Source organism: Drosophila novamexicana, unplaced genomic scaffold, assembly GCF_003285875.2.
Source record: "Drosophila novamexicana strain 15010-1031.04,08,12 unplaced genomic scaffold, DnovRS2.1 tig00001270-arrow-arrow-pilon, whole genome shotgun sequence".
Classification (NCBI taxonomy): Eukaryota; Metazoa; Arthropoda; class Insecta; order Diptera; family Drosophilidae; genus Drosophila; species Drosophila novamexicana.
The window spans coordinates 431,680-449,105 of NW_020824847.1; the positions used below are offsets into that span (position 1 = coordinate 431,680).

The 17,426-nt window shown below is 43.3% G+C and overlaps 2 protein-coding genes across 4 annotated transcripts in view; both read right to left on the bottom strand.

The window, feature by feature from the left end:
- The window catches only part of LOC115766829 (inositol-trisphosphate 3-kinase B), a 33,999-nt gene extending 24,133 nt beyond the window's left edge, over positions 1–9,866 (bottom strand). Inside the window, exon 1 of the mRNA XM_030710865.1 lies at positions 8,263–9,866. Coding sequence (XP_030566725.1) covers positions 8,263–9,771 — 1,509 coding nt within the window. The 5' untranslated portion in view covers positions 9,772–9,866. The remainder of the gene's footprint in view (positions 1–8,262) is intronic.
- A 4,497-nt stretch (positions 9,867–14,363) lies between these two features.
- On the bottom strand, positions 14,364–17,426 carry LOC115766898 (pre-mRNA-splicing factor 38B). Of its 3 annotated transcripts, none has more exons than XM_030710974.1 (6): positions 17,300–17,426; positions 17,002–17,154; positions 16,788–16,912; positions 16,526–16,661; positions 15,455–15,561; positions 14,364–15,344 (listed from the first exon to the last, which is right to left on the bottom strand). In XM_030710974.1, exons 1-6 carry the CDS (start codon positions 17,307–17,309, stop codon positions 14,640–14,642), a joined length of 1,236 nt encoding a protein of 411 aa, XP_030566834.1. In that variant the 5' UTR covers positions 17,310–17,426; the 3' UTR covers positions 14,364–14,639. The 3 variants fall into 3 exon arrangements, with proteins under 3 accessions (XP_030566834.1, XP_030566835.1, XP_030566836.1); XM_030710975.1 differs by having other exon boundaries at positions 17,295–17,426; XM_030710976.1 differs by lacking the exons at positions 16,788–16,912; positions 17,002–17,154; positions 17,300–17,426 and having other exon boundaries at positions 16,516–16,590.

Genomic DNA, 17,426 nt, shown 5'->3' on the forward strand with positions numbered 1-17,426 from the left:
AGGGTATCTGTATGTCGTGCACGCCCGGCTAGAATCCTCCGACTTGCTTAAGTTTTTAAATATATATATATATATATATATATACTACTGGGCAATCTTTACTGCACTGGCGCCCAACTGGCAAACGATCTTTTAGTCAGAGACGAAGTTGTTGCATTTCCTGTGCTGCATTTGCGCCCAATGTCTGTCCCTGGCCCGTACCAGTGTCCGTTTGTGACATGCCACAAAATGTTGTCGCCATAATTTCCCATTTTACACTGCAGGAATAGAGCACTACTTACTGGCCCAAGCAGTACGCTTGCCGCAGTAACAAAGAGCTACTAAGAGCCACGGTGAGCTATCAAGAGATACATAATGTTGTCTATACATCTAATGATCATCTAATGATAATAACAATAATAATAATAATAATAATAACAATAATAATAATAATAATAATAACAATAATAATAATAATAATAATAATAATAATAATAATAATAATAATAATAATAATAATAATAATAATAATAATAATAATAATAATATCAATAATGATTACAGTAATAATAATAACATAATGATAATGATACTAATGATAATAATAATAATAATAATAATAATAATAATAATAATAATAATAATAATAATGAGAATGCAAATAATAATATTTCTTATATTTACAACAATAATAACAATAAAAACTAATATTTATATGAATGAATTATTGTCCGATCTTTATGAAATTTTCAGAGCATGTATATATAATATATAACCTCAAACTTATATTTCTAAAAATACAATAATGTTGTCTGTAGCTCATGAAAGCTTTAATATATGCCTAAAAACCGCATATCGATATCGATTTGTCTGTCAGTTATCGATAATTTGGGCGAGGGCAACAGAAGGAGCTACATTTAAAATTACAACTCTCTAGATCTTATAGACGCTGTACAAACTTTCCCTTATAACTTGACTACTGGCAACTGTAGCTTGTGGAAAAAAAATCAGACATTTCTCAACGGTTCGGTTCACGGATTGAAATAGCGGTTCGTGAAACTGGTTCGGGACAAACATGAACTCAGATTGAGATTTAAATCTTGATTTACCATTGATCTCATCTTTGGTCAACTGACTTGGCATGAGGTTGGGTTCATGGTAAGAGCTGATTGTAATTTCGCACTCGAACCGGTTCGCAGCCTCGCTTAAGCGAATGCGAATTTCGTGCCTGCAATATTACTCTACCCTAATCACAGTAGATTTGAGCAGTAGCTAAACTTTTTTTGCAGTGTAGAGGCTGTGCAGATCGCGGGCCGGTGTTGCATGCAGCACGGTGTTGCCGTGTGCGAGTTGTTGGCATCGTCGTCGTGTTTGGGTGTCGCGCGACAGGCTACATAACCTTTAAGGCAATCGGAGCACTGAGTGCTGCAGCAGCAGTTGCAGTGGCAATTGCAGTGGCAGTTGCAGTTGCAGTTGCAGTTGCAGGAAGTGCGGAAGAGAAGTGGCAAACGCACAGCTAGCAGCTTGCAACAAGGCGGCCGGAGGAATGACAAATATGCTGGCGGCACCCGGCACGCAACTCCCGACGGGGACAAACGATGCCAACAGCAAATGCAACAACTGCAACAACAACAACAACAACTGCAACAACTCGAGTTGCATTTGATCTGCCGGCAGCGACAACTCGGACTCGGATTCGATTTACTGGAAATTGGAAAAGCACAAAAAGCACAAACAAAACAAGACCCAAAGGCAAAAGTCTCGACTAGCCAAATCGCAAATACCCTAGGAATTGTTATATACATAACTTTTACATATATATAGATTTAATTTTAATTTCATACATTTTATTAATAATTCCCAAGAGAAACAGAAACCCCAATAAAATATATTTTTATAATTTATTATTATACCACTTGGGATACCCTTGGTTTAATGGCTGATTGACTAACCGGCTGATCAACTTTCTGACGGTTTGATTGGTTGACTGACCGATATATTGACCGACTGACTGACTAACTAACTGATGGACTAACGGACCGACCAATCTACTGGGTGATTGACTAAATAGCTAACTGACCGACTGCTTAACTGTTTGACTGACTGACAAACTAAGTGACTGATTGACAAACTAACTGATTGATGGAATGACTTACCGAGTGACTGAGTAACTGACTGGCTGATGGATTAACTGATTGGCTAACAGACAAGTTGATTGACTGGCTGTTTGTCTAACTAAGGGACTGATTGGCTGATTGACCCACAGACAAACTGATTGACTGACTGGTTGGCTGACTATAAGCTGACCGACTGACCAATAGATTGACTGATTGATGGACCAACTGACTGACTAACTACTAAGTGATTGAATTAACAGCTAACAGACCGACTGGCTGAATAATATACTGCCGGGTTGCTTAACTGTTTGACTGACTGACTTACGAATAGACTGACTAATTGAATAACTGATTGAATGATTGACAGACCAATTAACTAACTGATCGACTGACTGACTGACTAACTGTTTAACTGACGGACTGACTAATTGAATCACTGAGATACTGACTGACTAACTGATTGTCTGATTGAGTGATTGACTGACTGACTTACCGTTAAACTGACAAACTAACTGACTGACTGACTAACTGAGATTGACTTGCTTGACATACTTTAGTGACACTGTCTGATCGACTGATTGGCTGACTTTTCTATATAATATGATAAATACAATTGAAGTGTCGGCACTCTACATCAAATTGTTACGCACTGCATGGCATAGTTAAAGTGCACAACGGCAGGGTATACGAGCAATACGGACAAGAGCAAATGACGCAAATTGCGCACAGTGAATACCCAACACAGTTCTTTCCTTTTTTTTTACTTTGTTGTTGTTGCTGTTGCTGTTGTTGGTGTTGTTTGCCTTATGCTACTCTTGACTTGCGGCTTTCGCTGTTATTTATTTATTTTGCCATTGTTGTTGTTGTTGTTGTTGTTGTTGTTGTTTGGTGGCTTACAGCAACGCCCGCTTGATCATGTAATTACTCTGACGATCACACGGTGGCCGTTGATGGGCCGCTGACGTCAACGGAAGTCGCCGCCGACATCGGCATCAACGTCGGCATCGGCGTCGGCGTCGGCGTCGAGGCCGCCTCAGAGGCTGTGCTTGTGAGACCGCGAGACTGCGTGACCGTAACGGTCGCCCCCTACCCCTCCCCAACCCCTCCTCAACCCCATTTTTGCAGCCTAATCGATTTCTCGCACCATTAGCGGGCGTCATAATTCAAGCGGCCAGCCACCCCCAAACCGTCTGGCAGAGACGCCGGCAGCGACGTTGGCGACGTGGCGTTGATGGGCTCCGATTAGATATGAACAACAACTATGGGCTGTTCAGCTGACGGATGGCCGCGACTATGCCATATAAAAAACAACAACAACAGCAACAACAAAAAAAACGGCCAACAACAATCAACCCGCCGCCCTCCGACCATGCCAGCAATATCCAATTATAATGCCGAGTGTTATGCGGCCCATCATCAAAATGATCACCATGATACTGTTACCGTTAGCCAGCAATATTTCCATGTCAGAGCTGGTGAAATATGGTCACATTTCGATGATAAATGCGCCCCGATTGATGTGACAGATACATATTTATCCATATTTAGCTGTCTTCCCTCTCTATTGTTTCAATAGCAAATCCCGCTGAGCTGAGCTGTTCGCTGGAGAGGCTCATGTTAAATTTATTGACTCTAGGTGTCAAATATCCAATACAATTTTAAAGCCACGGTAAAACTATATTTTTTGGTCTGCTAAATTAGTTGGGAGCGGCGTTTGCGCTGATGAAAATCGTGTCCAAGTGAAAAGATTGATTGCAGCAATTTATGGCTGGAAGTGCATATTTACAAGCTGCTTGCAAATTCTACAAGCTACTATTTTTGGCAAATATAAATCGATTCTTTTAACAAGCTATTTCCAGCAATATGTATAAATACATCAAGTTAATTTTTGTACAAAATAAACATAAAGAAAAGAAATGTGCAAAGCATGAAAATCCCTAGAGTAAAATTATGAAATAGTCAAAAACTAAGTACAAGGTACAAGGTACAAGGTACAAGGTACAAGGTACAAGGTAGAAGGTAGAAGGTACAAGGTACAAGGTACAAGGTACAAGGTACAAGGTACAAGGTACAAGGTACAAGGTACAAGGTACAAGGTACAAGGTACAAGGTACAAGGTACAAGGTACAAGGTACAAGGTAGAAGGTACAAGGTACAAGGTACAAGGTACAAGGTACAAGGTACAAGGTACAAGGGACAAGGTACAAGGTACAAGGTACAATGTACAAGGTACAATGTACAATGTACAAGGTACAATGTACAAAGTACGAGGTGCAAAGTACGAGGTACAAAGTTATGGCCAATTCAGCTAGCCAAATCAGCTGTTTTCCAGCTAAATGTGGCTATTTTCAAAGGCCGTCAGCCGAAAATGAAATGTTTAACAAATATAGCTACATTCTTGGCTATCTAATTTAATCGCAGAATGACTCTATAAATCTATATAAACTAAAGAAATCCAGAAGAACACAGAAAAAATAATTACAAACTCGAGCTGAAGCAGAATTTAAACAAAACGAGGACAAAATTTATGTAAAATATCTAAAAGCGAGCATAAAAAAAATAAACTCGAGCTGAAGCTGAAGTCAAATCTAGCGAAAGCTATGGATAACACCTGAGCTTGAACTTTTTTATACAACTATTATAGAGCATTACAATGTCGTTGTTGTGGCAATTGTTTATCTGTGTTGTTTTTTGTTTTTGCTGTAAAGTTTTTATGGCCTCGGCGGCCGCGGCAACTCAGACCCAAGATTTGCCATTATTAATGACCGCGACTGGAGCCGCAAGTCATAAGCAAAATGGAGCCCAGTGACGTCACAGCGCGCAGTGCCTTGACACCCACACACACACACACACACACACACAGAGGGGGGGGGGGGGGGGGGGGGGGGGGGGGGGGGGGGGAAGAGGGGGGTCTTTATCTAAAGTAATCAACGTTTTGACTGCTTCACGTAGCCCACGCCGCAATCTCGCGTGGCAAGGGGGCAGACAGTCGGAGAGGCGGAGAGGCGGACAGGGCAGGGGGAGAGGCAGACAGGCTGGACAGCATCTCCAAATGGGAATGCAAAACAGATGCTCCAAACGCCCCCGACTGCCACTCCCCCTCCTGCTCCCAATACATATATAGTACATACTATATAGCTAGTTGCGGTTGGTTGATTTACCAGGAAATGTGAATCCACGGAATACCACACACTGATATCAAAAGACAATAAATAGGCTGGCGAACAAAATGAAATAAGATAAAGATACAAGATAAACACACAGTTGATAGATATATACTGATCTGGGACAATTCCATGGTAACGTCTGTTTGCAGAAGATATAAATATTTTCAATTCGGTTTCGCCGTAAAACTCCTGCCTGATATCTTCTTGAACAGTTGGCAAAGTTTTCCGAATATAATCGTCAAGTTAAAGAGCAACGATTAAACAGAATATCAGAATGTTAGCCTCCAATCAAGTCGCTTTTCAAGTCATGTGCAACGACTTATTACGTATTATAAAAATAACCATGACGTAGATATGCCTCGCATATCGTATATCCAACTGAATGAGGCACTATCCGCCGAATTTGAATGAATTATACGAATGCTGGCAAAGGCAAATATAATGAATATATATATATGGCATTGGCTTGTGCGGATGATAAGCGAAACTAGTTCAGCTATAAGATATGCGCCCCACTGAATGTACTCATACACATATACTTGCTAGCTTATGAGTACATTCATAACACTTGCTTGCTTATGAGTACATTCATAATGCTTGCTTGCTAATGAGTACATTCACAGGCACAGCTATGAGCAACTGCCATAAAACTAAGACGTGGAACTTAATTAACATAATCAAGTTTCTAGTTCATATATATATATGGCCGGGTATATGCGAAGCATATCCAATTGAAGGATTTTCCAAAAAATTCTACATCATTTACATTTACTTGGAGGTTAGAATAATGAGTCAGATTAAAACTCTGGAATAATTCTGCGTAAAGAACTTTAGACATATAGAATTATAGTCTAGAAATGTACATTATTTCTCTGAGTGTGAAGAATTTTAGATATATAAATATACATAATAGACCAGGATTGTAGAAAAAACTGCCTATATGAGCTGCAAAATGAATGTAGGTTTATCCCCAAAAGTTCTATAATGCCTAAGAACTCATCTATCCACAAATTGACTCAACCTAATCTAACATAACAAATTGACAATATCCAACTGTAGCCTCTCCACAAAGCTCAATATGACTACTCTCGATATGCAGGGCATTCGAACCAGCAACTTTGCTAACTTTCATGACTTTCGCCCACTAAGAAAACTCGACTTGAAATCTTTTCCATGTCAAATTGTGGAAAAAGCGCGTTTTTATCCATCTATCCAATAAATTGGTCCACAATGCTCAATATTTTCATTCTGGGGATTCGAACCAGCAACTTTACTAAGTTTCAAGACTTTCGCCCACTAAGAAAACTCGACTTGAAATCTTTTCTAAGCCGAAATTTGCAACAAGAGCGTTTTTAAAATATTGCATATAAGCAAAAATTATGCTCACACAAAGACATTAATTTATAATATTTGAGTTTTTGAGAACAACATGAAATTAGGCCGAATTCCTAGTGCGAATTCGTGAGCAAGTTGAAATTTCTAAAAACATGGCCTATGCACGTACAAATAGATATATTTGCCAAATGGGCCTAGCTTAAAACTAGTACGCTGCACGCCAGAGCAAAGCAAAACTTTTGTTCGACTTGCATATAATGCTCAAGTATATAAAATGCTTATTTCTTGACAGTTTTGAATTGCCCAACTGTAATTGTATATGTTTACATATACAATCTGTAGAATACATGAAATTTGGAATATAGTATATACATTATTTTATAGTTTTCTTGATTTCCAAAACGTATTCAGCTCTATAGTCGAAACTTTCAAACTTTTTCCTTTCTTGGGCCTAGAGAAACCCATGTGTAGTAATACACACTTAATACAGATACTAACAGGTGCTCTTTAACTATATGTTTATTGTGAATACGCCCACTAAAGCCGACCCATAAAAAAGAAGAAGAAGAGCAATGCTCGAGCGTCTGGAGGGGCAGCAAAAAATGCCATTGATATAGATAAAGATATAGATATAGATTAAAGCCAGATAGTAGCCATATATATACATATATGTCGTGCATATATAAATATATATATGGTAGCTATACGAGCATATATATAGCTATGCATACATGCGTAAGGTTTGTCAAATATTTATATTATGATATTTTGTTTTTATTACATATAGTTTATATATCCAAGTTTTGCTTTTTTGTTGACTTAAGAAATAGCGATAGTTCTTGTTGTTGTTGTTGTTGTTGTCTGTCTGTCTGTCTGTCCGTCTTGTTTTTATATGGTATATATGTATGTATATAAGAGACATTAAAGGCATATAGGAGAAATAATACACATATAGGCGTATATATCTATAATACTAAAATATACAGAGTTAATCACTAAGATAAGCGTCCGTCGTTGTTGTTGTTGTTGCTGTTTGTGTGTGTGTGTGTGTGTGTGTGTGTGTGTGTGTTGTGATAAGACACTGTTATATGTAAATATATATCTGTGAAGTCGGTGCCACAACTTTTATCAGCGCACCCAATTTCAACATCATCATTTGTCGGCGTCGAGTCATAAGATACAAAAAAACAACAAAAAAAAAAAATGAAACAAAAAAATACAAAAAAAAAAAAAAAAAAAAAAACACCCGTTGTACGTTCCGCGGCAATGGAATCTCTCGACTGGCGATAAGATAAACGCCAAATTAATTACCCGCACACACACTTACGCCCCACTTCTCTAACTCTAATATCTCGAACTCTTTCTCTATATCATAAAAAAAAAATCATATATATATATATATATATATATGTGTGTGTGTATGTATGTAGTGCACTTATATAAGCTACGATAGCAATGTTAAATTTAAACAACAACAAAAAACATAATACACAGAGCACACACAAACCCCCCCCCCCCCCCCTCAACGAGCAATTGCGTGGCCAGCCCCCCGTTCCCCCCTGCCACTGTGCCTTTTAAACTTAATTGAGATTTCCCATAATTGTGACGCTGCCGTCGCTGCCATCGTCGCCGTCGTTGCTGCAGCGCTGCTTGCTGCTGCCTACCTTCTTAGTGCCATCGCTGAGCTGCGTGGCAGCCAAAAGCTCGCTCAGCTGTCGCTCTCTTTCCCGTTCGAGCTGGCGCTGCTGCTGCTGCTGCTCCAACTGCAACTGTTCATCGATGTCCTCGTCGTCGCCGCCGCTCAATTCGCCGCTGCTGCTGTGACTCGATTTGCGGGCGAGAGCAACGCGTATGCCGTTAACAATGCACTCGCCGCCATCCAGAGCGGAAATTGTGGAGCCGCAATAATACAAATTGCTGCAGCTACTCGCCGCGCTCACATCCGACTGAGCTTCATCCTTGGCGCCGCCGATGCTGCCGGCGGCAGCGGCACTCGCTTCCAGCGAACAGCGACGCTGGCAGCGTGCGCGCTGCAACCGAAAATACTCCATCTCCTCCATGCTAATGCCGCAAGCGGTTATATCATCCGAATAGTCGGACACGACCACCGACGGCGTTCGCACATACCGTACACCCGCCATGCTGCCCAGCTCGCTGACGCAGCTTTGCGTGGACTCGCGTCGTGAGCCGGGCGGCGCTGCCAGCGCCGCAACGACACGCTCCTCCAGCAGCACTTTAGTGGGCACGCCGGCGCCCACGCCCACGCCCACACCCACGCCCAGACCGAGGGCAGCTGTGGCGCTGGTCGGCGACGTTAGCGGCGAATCGGGCAGCGCTGTCGGCTCGGCCAGTGGTAGCAGGGCCGGGCGTAACGGTAAATCGGTAACGGTCAGCGTCATGCGTCGCTGCGGCGTCGGCAGTGTTTCCATATTAACATCATCAACATCGAGGCCCAGCGCCGAGTCGCTGCTCGCACAACGCGTCACCTTTGGCTTGCGGCGAGCGACAGCATCGCATTCGTTGTCGCTGCTGCAGGGACTCAAGCCGCCCGCATTGCAGCCCTCATCCGAGTTGGCAGCGCTGCCCGCAATCACAGCTGGCTTCAGCTGCGCCTGCTCTGCTGCTGGCTGCTGCACAATCATTGCCTGAAACTTTTCAATCAGCTGTCGTATACGCGTCCTGGAATCAAAAGCTTTTTCGCTCTCTCGCTCTCTCACTGGATGCTGCTGCTGCGCTGCGATTGCGTTGAAATCCTGGAAGAAAGCTGCGCGCAATTGCGCCTTGTGCTCAGCAAGACGAAGCTGACGTTCACATGGAATAACACACGCAGTTGTTGTTGTTGTTGCTGCACTCTCTTTTGCCAATGCTTCTTCTGGTTCTTTTTCTATTGCCGATGCTGCTGCTAATTCTGCCGCTGTTGTCTGTTCGAGGCGTGCGCAACGCTTCGCTGCTCTCTGATAACTAAAAGTCGTTGGCGCTGCCGTCGCGCATTTATTTTGAGCGTTAACCGTTGTCAGCGCCGTCGACGCTGATGTCGTTGTCGCTGACGCCGGCGTCGCTGTCATTATCTTGAGCATTGACTCGGTTTCGGATTCGGTTTCGGTTACGATTTTAGTTACGGACACGGCGGCGACAACATCGGCATTTTGTTGACCATCGCGGCGCGCACTCATCGCTGTCAACGTCGCGTTCGCGTTCGCGTCAGCGTCGGCGTCGGCGTCGCGTGCGTTTCAAAACTCGGTTTTAGATTTTTACGCGTCCGCGCACTTGAAATTCAAATGACACCTGCCGCTGCCGTCGCTTAACTGTCGCTCTGACTATAAACTCGGTCTTCAACAGCGACGCCAACAGCGACGGCGACGGCGTCGTCAACGGCAACGGCAACTGCGACGGCGCGCAGCGTGACGCTGGTTATGATGTTGCTGCTGCTGCTGCTGCTGCTGCTGCTGCTGCTGCTGCTGCTGCTGTTGCTGATGAAGAAGGTGGTGCCGCTGTCGCTGCTGGCGTTTACCCCGTTCTATTGAATTTTCGTAGTTGCTCATTGCCCGCTTACGCGACCGCGACCGCTGCGGCTCTCAGTGACGCTGGCTGTTTTGATGCGGCCGCTGCTGCTGCTGCTGCTGGCTGCAATTGTAAGCAGAATTGGAATTGGAATTGGAATTGGAATTGTGTGTGATCTTGAAACGTTGACGCAATGTGCAATGATCCCGCACGTAAACTTACACACACACGCACACACTCGCACACCGAAACACTTATTGCTGCTTATTTATTTATTTATACTCGTATTTCATTTTTGTTGCTGCGCTCCAATTGCTTTGCTAGTTTTCTTAACTTGAGCGCGTAATTGCATTTAAGCACAAAAACACAAACACACACACACACACACACTTGCACATACATGCACAGCAACTGACAGACTGACAGACGTCGTGCTCTCATATGCCGACGCACAGTGGGTCGCACATCCACTTTCTGATTATTTTTGCTAATCATCAATTCGGAGAATGTGTCAAATGACGTTTGCACTTGACTCAAGCGTCATTTGGTGCAATTGGATAGTAAAAACAAATGTTTCGTCGACTCAATATTTGTAATTATAAGTTTAAGATTAGTACTAACAAATGATTCAAGAAGATTTATAAGTAATACTGTGCTGGCTTTTATTATCCGTTAGGTGATATGTTCAAATGATATATTGCAACCAGTTCTAACTAAATAAAAAATTTAAAATAAACAAATTTATTGTCATTTTTTATGATAAAGTCGTTACTTTTGATACTCGCTTAAAACCGAATGTCATGTCTGTAAAGTTATTGGGGAATAATTCAGGACAATGACATTCACAATAGTTATAGGCGTCATTATGAAAACGCCCAGATATTCAGTTTCAATTATATGATACACGAAAAGTCTTGATTTTGGGCATACGAATACAAATTTATTTTTCGAATGAATATTTTCTTGAGTAGGGTATCTGCTAGTCGTCTCGATAAGCGATTACCATGGTAGCATGTTTTGATAACAAGCAATTCATCAGTCACAAATACATATTTTGTACGTATGTATGAGTGTACTAACGTATGTTATCACAGATACATGCATGGACACATGCCTATTCATATGTGTATGTATGTACGTATGTATGTATGTGCATACGTACGAACATAACACACCCCAAACACAACAAGTGGCCCTGAGTAAAGCTGTGCGAATGGAACGTATGTTAAATGTGCAATGGAATTCAGCTGTGATTCAACCAGACGCATTAGTTGTGCCGTTAAAAAGCAAATGTTGGTAATTTGTCACGCGCATCATTTGAAATGACAACAAATGATGGACAATGGAATAAGGCAATACGGCAATAAGGCAAAGAGAGCTTTTGCCAATGACCAATCGGGGCGATGACAATGATCGATAACTAACAGCTAATGGACAGGTAATGTCAGCTCAATATCAATTTCACCAGCTATTTACGAACGGTGGCCCATTGTGCGGCGTCGCACTTTGTTCGCGCCGTTCTGGCTATGACGTCAGTCGCAGGGGCCGACGTCGACAGCGTGACGCGCGTATAAGTGTCAGACGCAGACGCGACCGCGGCCAGTGGCCAATGAACAGGCAAAAGAGAGAACGAGAGAGAGAGAAAGAGCGAGATAAAGAGACAAGGGCGCACATACAAACATAAATACATAGCATACTTATGTATGCATGTGCATGTGCATGCGCATGTATGTGTGTGTGTATGTTAAACACTCACGATCAGTCATGCAACCGGTGGGCGGCGTCGGCGTCGACGTTGGCAGCGGCGCATGCTTGACTGCAAAATTGCCGCCCCATCAAGCGGCATAAATAACAAAAACAATTAAAATAGAACAACAACAACAACAACAGCAACAACAATCATAACAAGTAAGTGCAAATTTTTGACAAGACGCTGACGTTTGCTGCTGACGCTGATATGACGCCGACTGCCAACGTCCCGTTGTCTAGTTGCGAAATGGAAACCACTTTAGGCTACACACCTGCGATAGACGCCAAACTGTGTGTATTAGTAATTATGTATGTGTTTGTGTTTCGCTTGAACGGCGAGTTGCATTACGTCAATGCAATTGACGAAGTGGCAAGCACCTAGTAAATTGAAGGATAATAAGCGCGCGCTCTCTCTCCCTCTCTCTCTCTCTCTCTTTACGCTCTCTTATACATATGTATGTATGCATGTATTTGGGTCGTGCTTGCTGCTGGCCCAGTGACCGAAATCATTAAATGGCTGAATTTAACTTTCAATTAAAGGCTTTTGCCGCAAAAGCTATCAAACACAATGATTACCGATAGGAGGCGGGGCACAATTATGTACAAGCACTTTATATATGTGTAGCTATTTCACACTTTAGCCTTAGCTTTATGTTTATTGCACATTGCGCACTGTGCGCACACGAAAATGGTCAAAGCAAGCGAGTGACGCGCGCACGCACGCGCACATTGTGCGATCGGCGTTTATCGTTGCCAGGGCTGGCACGATTGCGCCAATACAAAAGTAAGTGTGTATGCGTTCAGAGCGTCAATATTAACAACTTATAATTAGGCAAACTGTTTTATATGCGTAGCTATTAACAATATTTGACAGCAGATGCATGTTAGCATAAATTGTTTGCGGTTGCGGTTAAGCTAAGCTATACAACTGCTGCAGCCCTGGTAGTTTCATTCATTGCATTTTCCCATGCGCTGACATTGATCAATTGCAAACACTTTAAAGCCTTTCAATGTGTGCGAGTGTATGCACACTCTGTGTCTGTCTGTCTGTCTGTGTGTGTGTGTGTGTGTGTGTGTGTTTAGATATTGAATTTAGCAGCTGTTTGAAACACATGCAAATTACATTTTAACTCTTATAGCTTTTTGGCCTGCAGCTTTTTCTTTTGAGTTTTTGCGTTTCGTTTTGATTTTTTGGTTTTTGCTTTTGTAACGGTTGTCGCGAAGGCAACACGTTTGACGCGCACGATGACAACTGAGGCGGACAAGAGAACGCGGCGACGTTGGCAGCGCTTGTTTCGCGTTTCACTGTGCGCAAGCAACTGTTTTCTTTTTTTCTTTTTTATTTATTTTTTTCGTTCCGACTTAAACAGAAACTGACTCAAATTCTTACACATCGCTTGCGAAGCTGCGTGCGTTGCGGGACGCGACGCGACGGGGCGGGGCGAACCGCGCCGGAGGCTTGCCCGCTGTCTAAGCTCTGCTCTGCTCTGCTCAGCTCAGCTCGACTTAACTCAACGCCGCTAGTTAATAATTTAGGCTGGCTTTTGTTGCTTTTTATGCGCACATACTTATACAAAAAAAAATATAAGACACATGCACATCTATGCTTGTATGTTTGTGTGCGCGCATACATATGTATGTACGTATACGTATAAGAGATATTTTAAAGCTCACGTACACTGCAGCAAGAATGAAAAAAACACACACACACACGCACACAAAACATCTTGTTTATTTTGGGCGCGCATTTTGTCTAGTTAAATATTAACATTAATTCACTTCGCACTCGCCTGTCAATTGCCAGTCGCAGAGTTGCCTATTTTTTTTTTTACCTTATATTGTATTTGCCTTTGTATAATATTTTTATTTGCTGTCGGCCCGGCTTGATTAATGCTCGTTTTCTCGCATGCTACCGTTAAATTTAACATTTGCTTCAAACATGCTGGCAAACCAAATTTAACTTTAACATGCACTTGTTAGCTATTTAGCCAGAGTGTTGCCACCTTGCAGTTTGGATAGCGGCAAAGTGCTGCCAGCTTACAGGCGCGGAGCTGCCAGACTATTGACAAGGCATTGCCAACTCTCAGGCGTGACGGGCTCTTAACGGTATTTTAACTTGTTGTTGGCGTTTAGCTGTCAATTGTCAAATTTAACATTGAGTCTCTGCGGTGGGTGTATGCAATATTTTGTTGAGTGAAACCTATCTGAAAAATGAAATGAAAATGGCAAATTACGTTAAGGGTTTCATTTTTGTAGTATTCTAATATGAGGAGTACAAAACTTTGTCCAAAATTCTGAGCGGACGGCATTTAGAACAAGTTTGGCTCAAACAAATGTTATTTCTTTTATTTAGCATAAAACACAACTTGAAAAATTTACAATCAGCATTTATATTTAAGAGTTACGAATTACAAAATATAGCCATACGCTGTTTGTCTCGTCTGTGTGTGTGTGTGTGTGTGTGTGTGAGTGTGTCTGTGTGTGTGTGAGTGTGTCTGTGTGTGTGTGAGTGTGTGTGTGAGAGTGTGTCTGTGTGTGAGTGTGTGTGTGTTGGCATGGATGTGTCTGTTTTAACCTGAGTAAGAGTCCAGCAGACAGCGGGTCTTGCATGAGCTTGACTGGACCATAATGAAAGGGGTAGGGGAGCGTGGGGGCAGGAGGAGGAATTACAGAAAATAGAAATTAAAAAAATAAGTATTTCAAAAAATACTAAATCAAGTGCTAGACATAAACATGTTCAGTTTACTAAAAAAAAAAATAAAGAAGAAGGAAAACAAACGCTGCGTCAGGTTCACCGATAGCGTCGTTCCCGCTCCCGTTCGCGCTCTCTTTCCCGCTCCCGCTCCCGTTCGTCGTTGTGCCTGTGCCTGCTGCCGCGCTCCTCGCGCTTCCGTTCGTGCCGATGATGGCCGCGGCTGGCGCTGCGTGTCTTGCTGCGGCTGCGACTGCGACTGCGCGAGTATTGCCTATGCTTGTGCTTCTTCTTGTGTTTGCTGCTGCGACGACGCTCGCCGCGCTCGCCATAGTCCTTTTCCCGCTCGGAGCTGCCGTAGGGCAGCATCGACGACATTGGCGTTGGCGGTGGGTAGTCGTCGTAGCCCCTGGCGCGTCCGTACGCCGAGCCAGAGGCCTGAGCTGCATAATAGTCGCGATCGTCGTGATCATTGCGATAGTTAACTGGCGGATAACCGCCCCCGCCACCGACGCCGGAACGTGCCACGGCATGGCTGCCGGCACGGCCACTCCCACTGCCGCTGCCCTCGTAATCATCGCAGCCAGTCGAAACGGCTGCGGTAGCGCCTGGCGCCGACGTCGCCGGTGCAGCCGAGCCCCGACCCGTGCTCAGCTGATTAACCGTGATGCCCTGCTCCCGGCAATATTGCTCAATTTTCTTCTCGATCTGCTTCTGGATGGGCACAGGTATGCGCGGAAAGAGCGTCGAGAACCAGTCCAGTTTGGTCATAAACTGGTACACCATTTGGCCAATGGTCAGCACCTGGCCGAAAAACAAGTAGAGGAAAACAGTTAAAGAGCATTTGGGCCGAGAATAAGGCATGCTAAGGTCTAGTTGTGCATATTGATTGGTGGCTCATACAGTTGACTCACCTGGCCGCCGCCCGCCTTCACGTCAATCTCCTCCTCGTCCTGCAGATAGTCCTCGTACCAGTCATACAAATCTCCCGGCGGTTGCGTATAGCGTAAGTACATAAAACCTGAACGGAGAAAAATCAAATGAATTGGCAATTAAAAATTACAAATTAACGGACACATGACAAACACGGCCGGACAGTATGCAGCTCAGCGGGACACTGTGCAAAATTAAACCGAAAGTCATTCCTACATTTTTCTATAATTTGTAAATCTCTTTCCTAAGCTAAACGACAACAGTCCAACAGCTACATGGGCCATCCTCTGAGACTGAAGAGGAAAGCGAGCGAGAGGAAAGCTTCGCAGAAGTCAACCCTTTGATCTTTCCAATCGGATGATTCAATAGATATAATATATAATTTACAAGACTGAACAATTTGTATGCTTAACCCCTCAAGATACATGAACACATCAAGACATTTGCTTTAAGAAAATAAACTAAAAGTAGAAGGCAAAGGCAAAACCTTAAATCATTTTATAATATTGCAAATGCTTCTTAATAAAAGGAGCAAAAGGATATTCAAGATTCTGGCTTAATGCCAAATTATTATACTGCAGCAAAACACGTGGTTCTATCATTTTATAGCTAGCACGGCGAAATTACGCGGCGTTGTCCGGCTCAAATTGATAAAACGTTCAAAATTGAAAGCAAGTCTACATAGACTCGCCCTAGCCCTATACTTCGTGCTCAATTTGCCAATTAGAATCAATTCAGAAACCGTAGCGTTCCTATAATAAAATAAACTATATTACATCAGATTGTGGTTCGCGTGAAATTTGATAACTTAAGGCTTGCTTTGCCGCCATTTTGTTCGCACTCTTAAGGCAGATTCTTAGAAATGGGTACAAGTCTTTATATGACATTTAAATTAGTTTTTGGTCTATATTTTGCTGGTGCCTAACTTGAGCTGCGTACTAGCCTAGAGTGTGTGTGTGTGTCTGTGAGAGAGTTGAGTTTAAGACGCGGGAGGAGCAGGAGCAAGCAACGAGTGAGACACGGCTGAACTCATGCGACTTACCAACACCTACCTAGTGCCCGAATGTAGGCGGAGTCTGTGTGGTTGAGTAGTCCATTCACTTGCTTGCGGGTCAGGCGCAGCGTGTAGAGCTTGTAGAGCAGACAGTAGGCAGTGGATACGATGCCGCCGGCGCCAACGCCACGCACCTGATATCAAAGAAGAGACAAGAGAAGAGCAGCGTATTAGCATGACGGGCACTTAAGAGCATAGCAGGAGGAGCGTATGGATTTGGTATTATCGCCAACGATTAGCGCTACATTTCATAAACTCACACCGCCGCACATGCCCGTCTGGCCGGAGGTTTTCCGTGAGCCGCGCTCCCAGGGCTCCATGTGCTTGACCTGGTAGTAGATCTCGTCGACCACTTCATGGTAGGTTTTCAGCTTGAATAGGTGTACTGTTTTGGGCGAAACAACGATGCTTCATTTTGTGCTCTGCTTTTCTTTCTTTTTTTTGGCGGGCAAATTGGTAAGCCGCGCGTCTTACCTTTGAAATAGCTGGAACTCTGTATGTTGGCCAAGATGAGGGGGTTCAGGTTCATCGACGTCTCGTTGCCCCACAATGGCAGCGTATTATGCTGTTTACCAACGCCCGCCTTTTTGCCGCCACCGCCACCGGCCGAAGATGCCGTCGAATATTCTGTGAGCGCAACGCCAACGCCGCGCCGCGAGTGGGAAAGAGAAAGATGGAACACACACACACAATTGTTTTTTTTTTGTTAATTGTTTTTTAACACAAATGTTGGGCACACTGTTATGCCCAGGAGGGCCGCACACTACCTTACCTTCGTCCATGGCTCCGCTTCAGATATTGCTTTTTATACTGTGCATTAAATTTGCAATTCTCAGTGATTTCGAGCCGAGTAATCGCAATTTGCAAACGTTTGCTTAGAGTGAAAATGCCAATGTGTG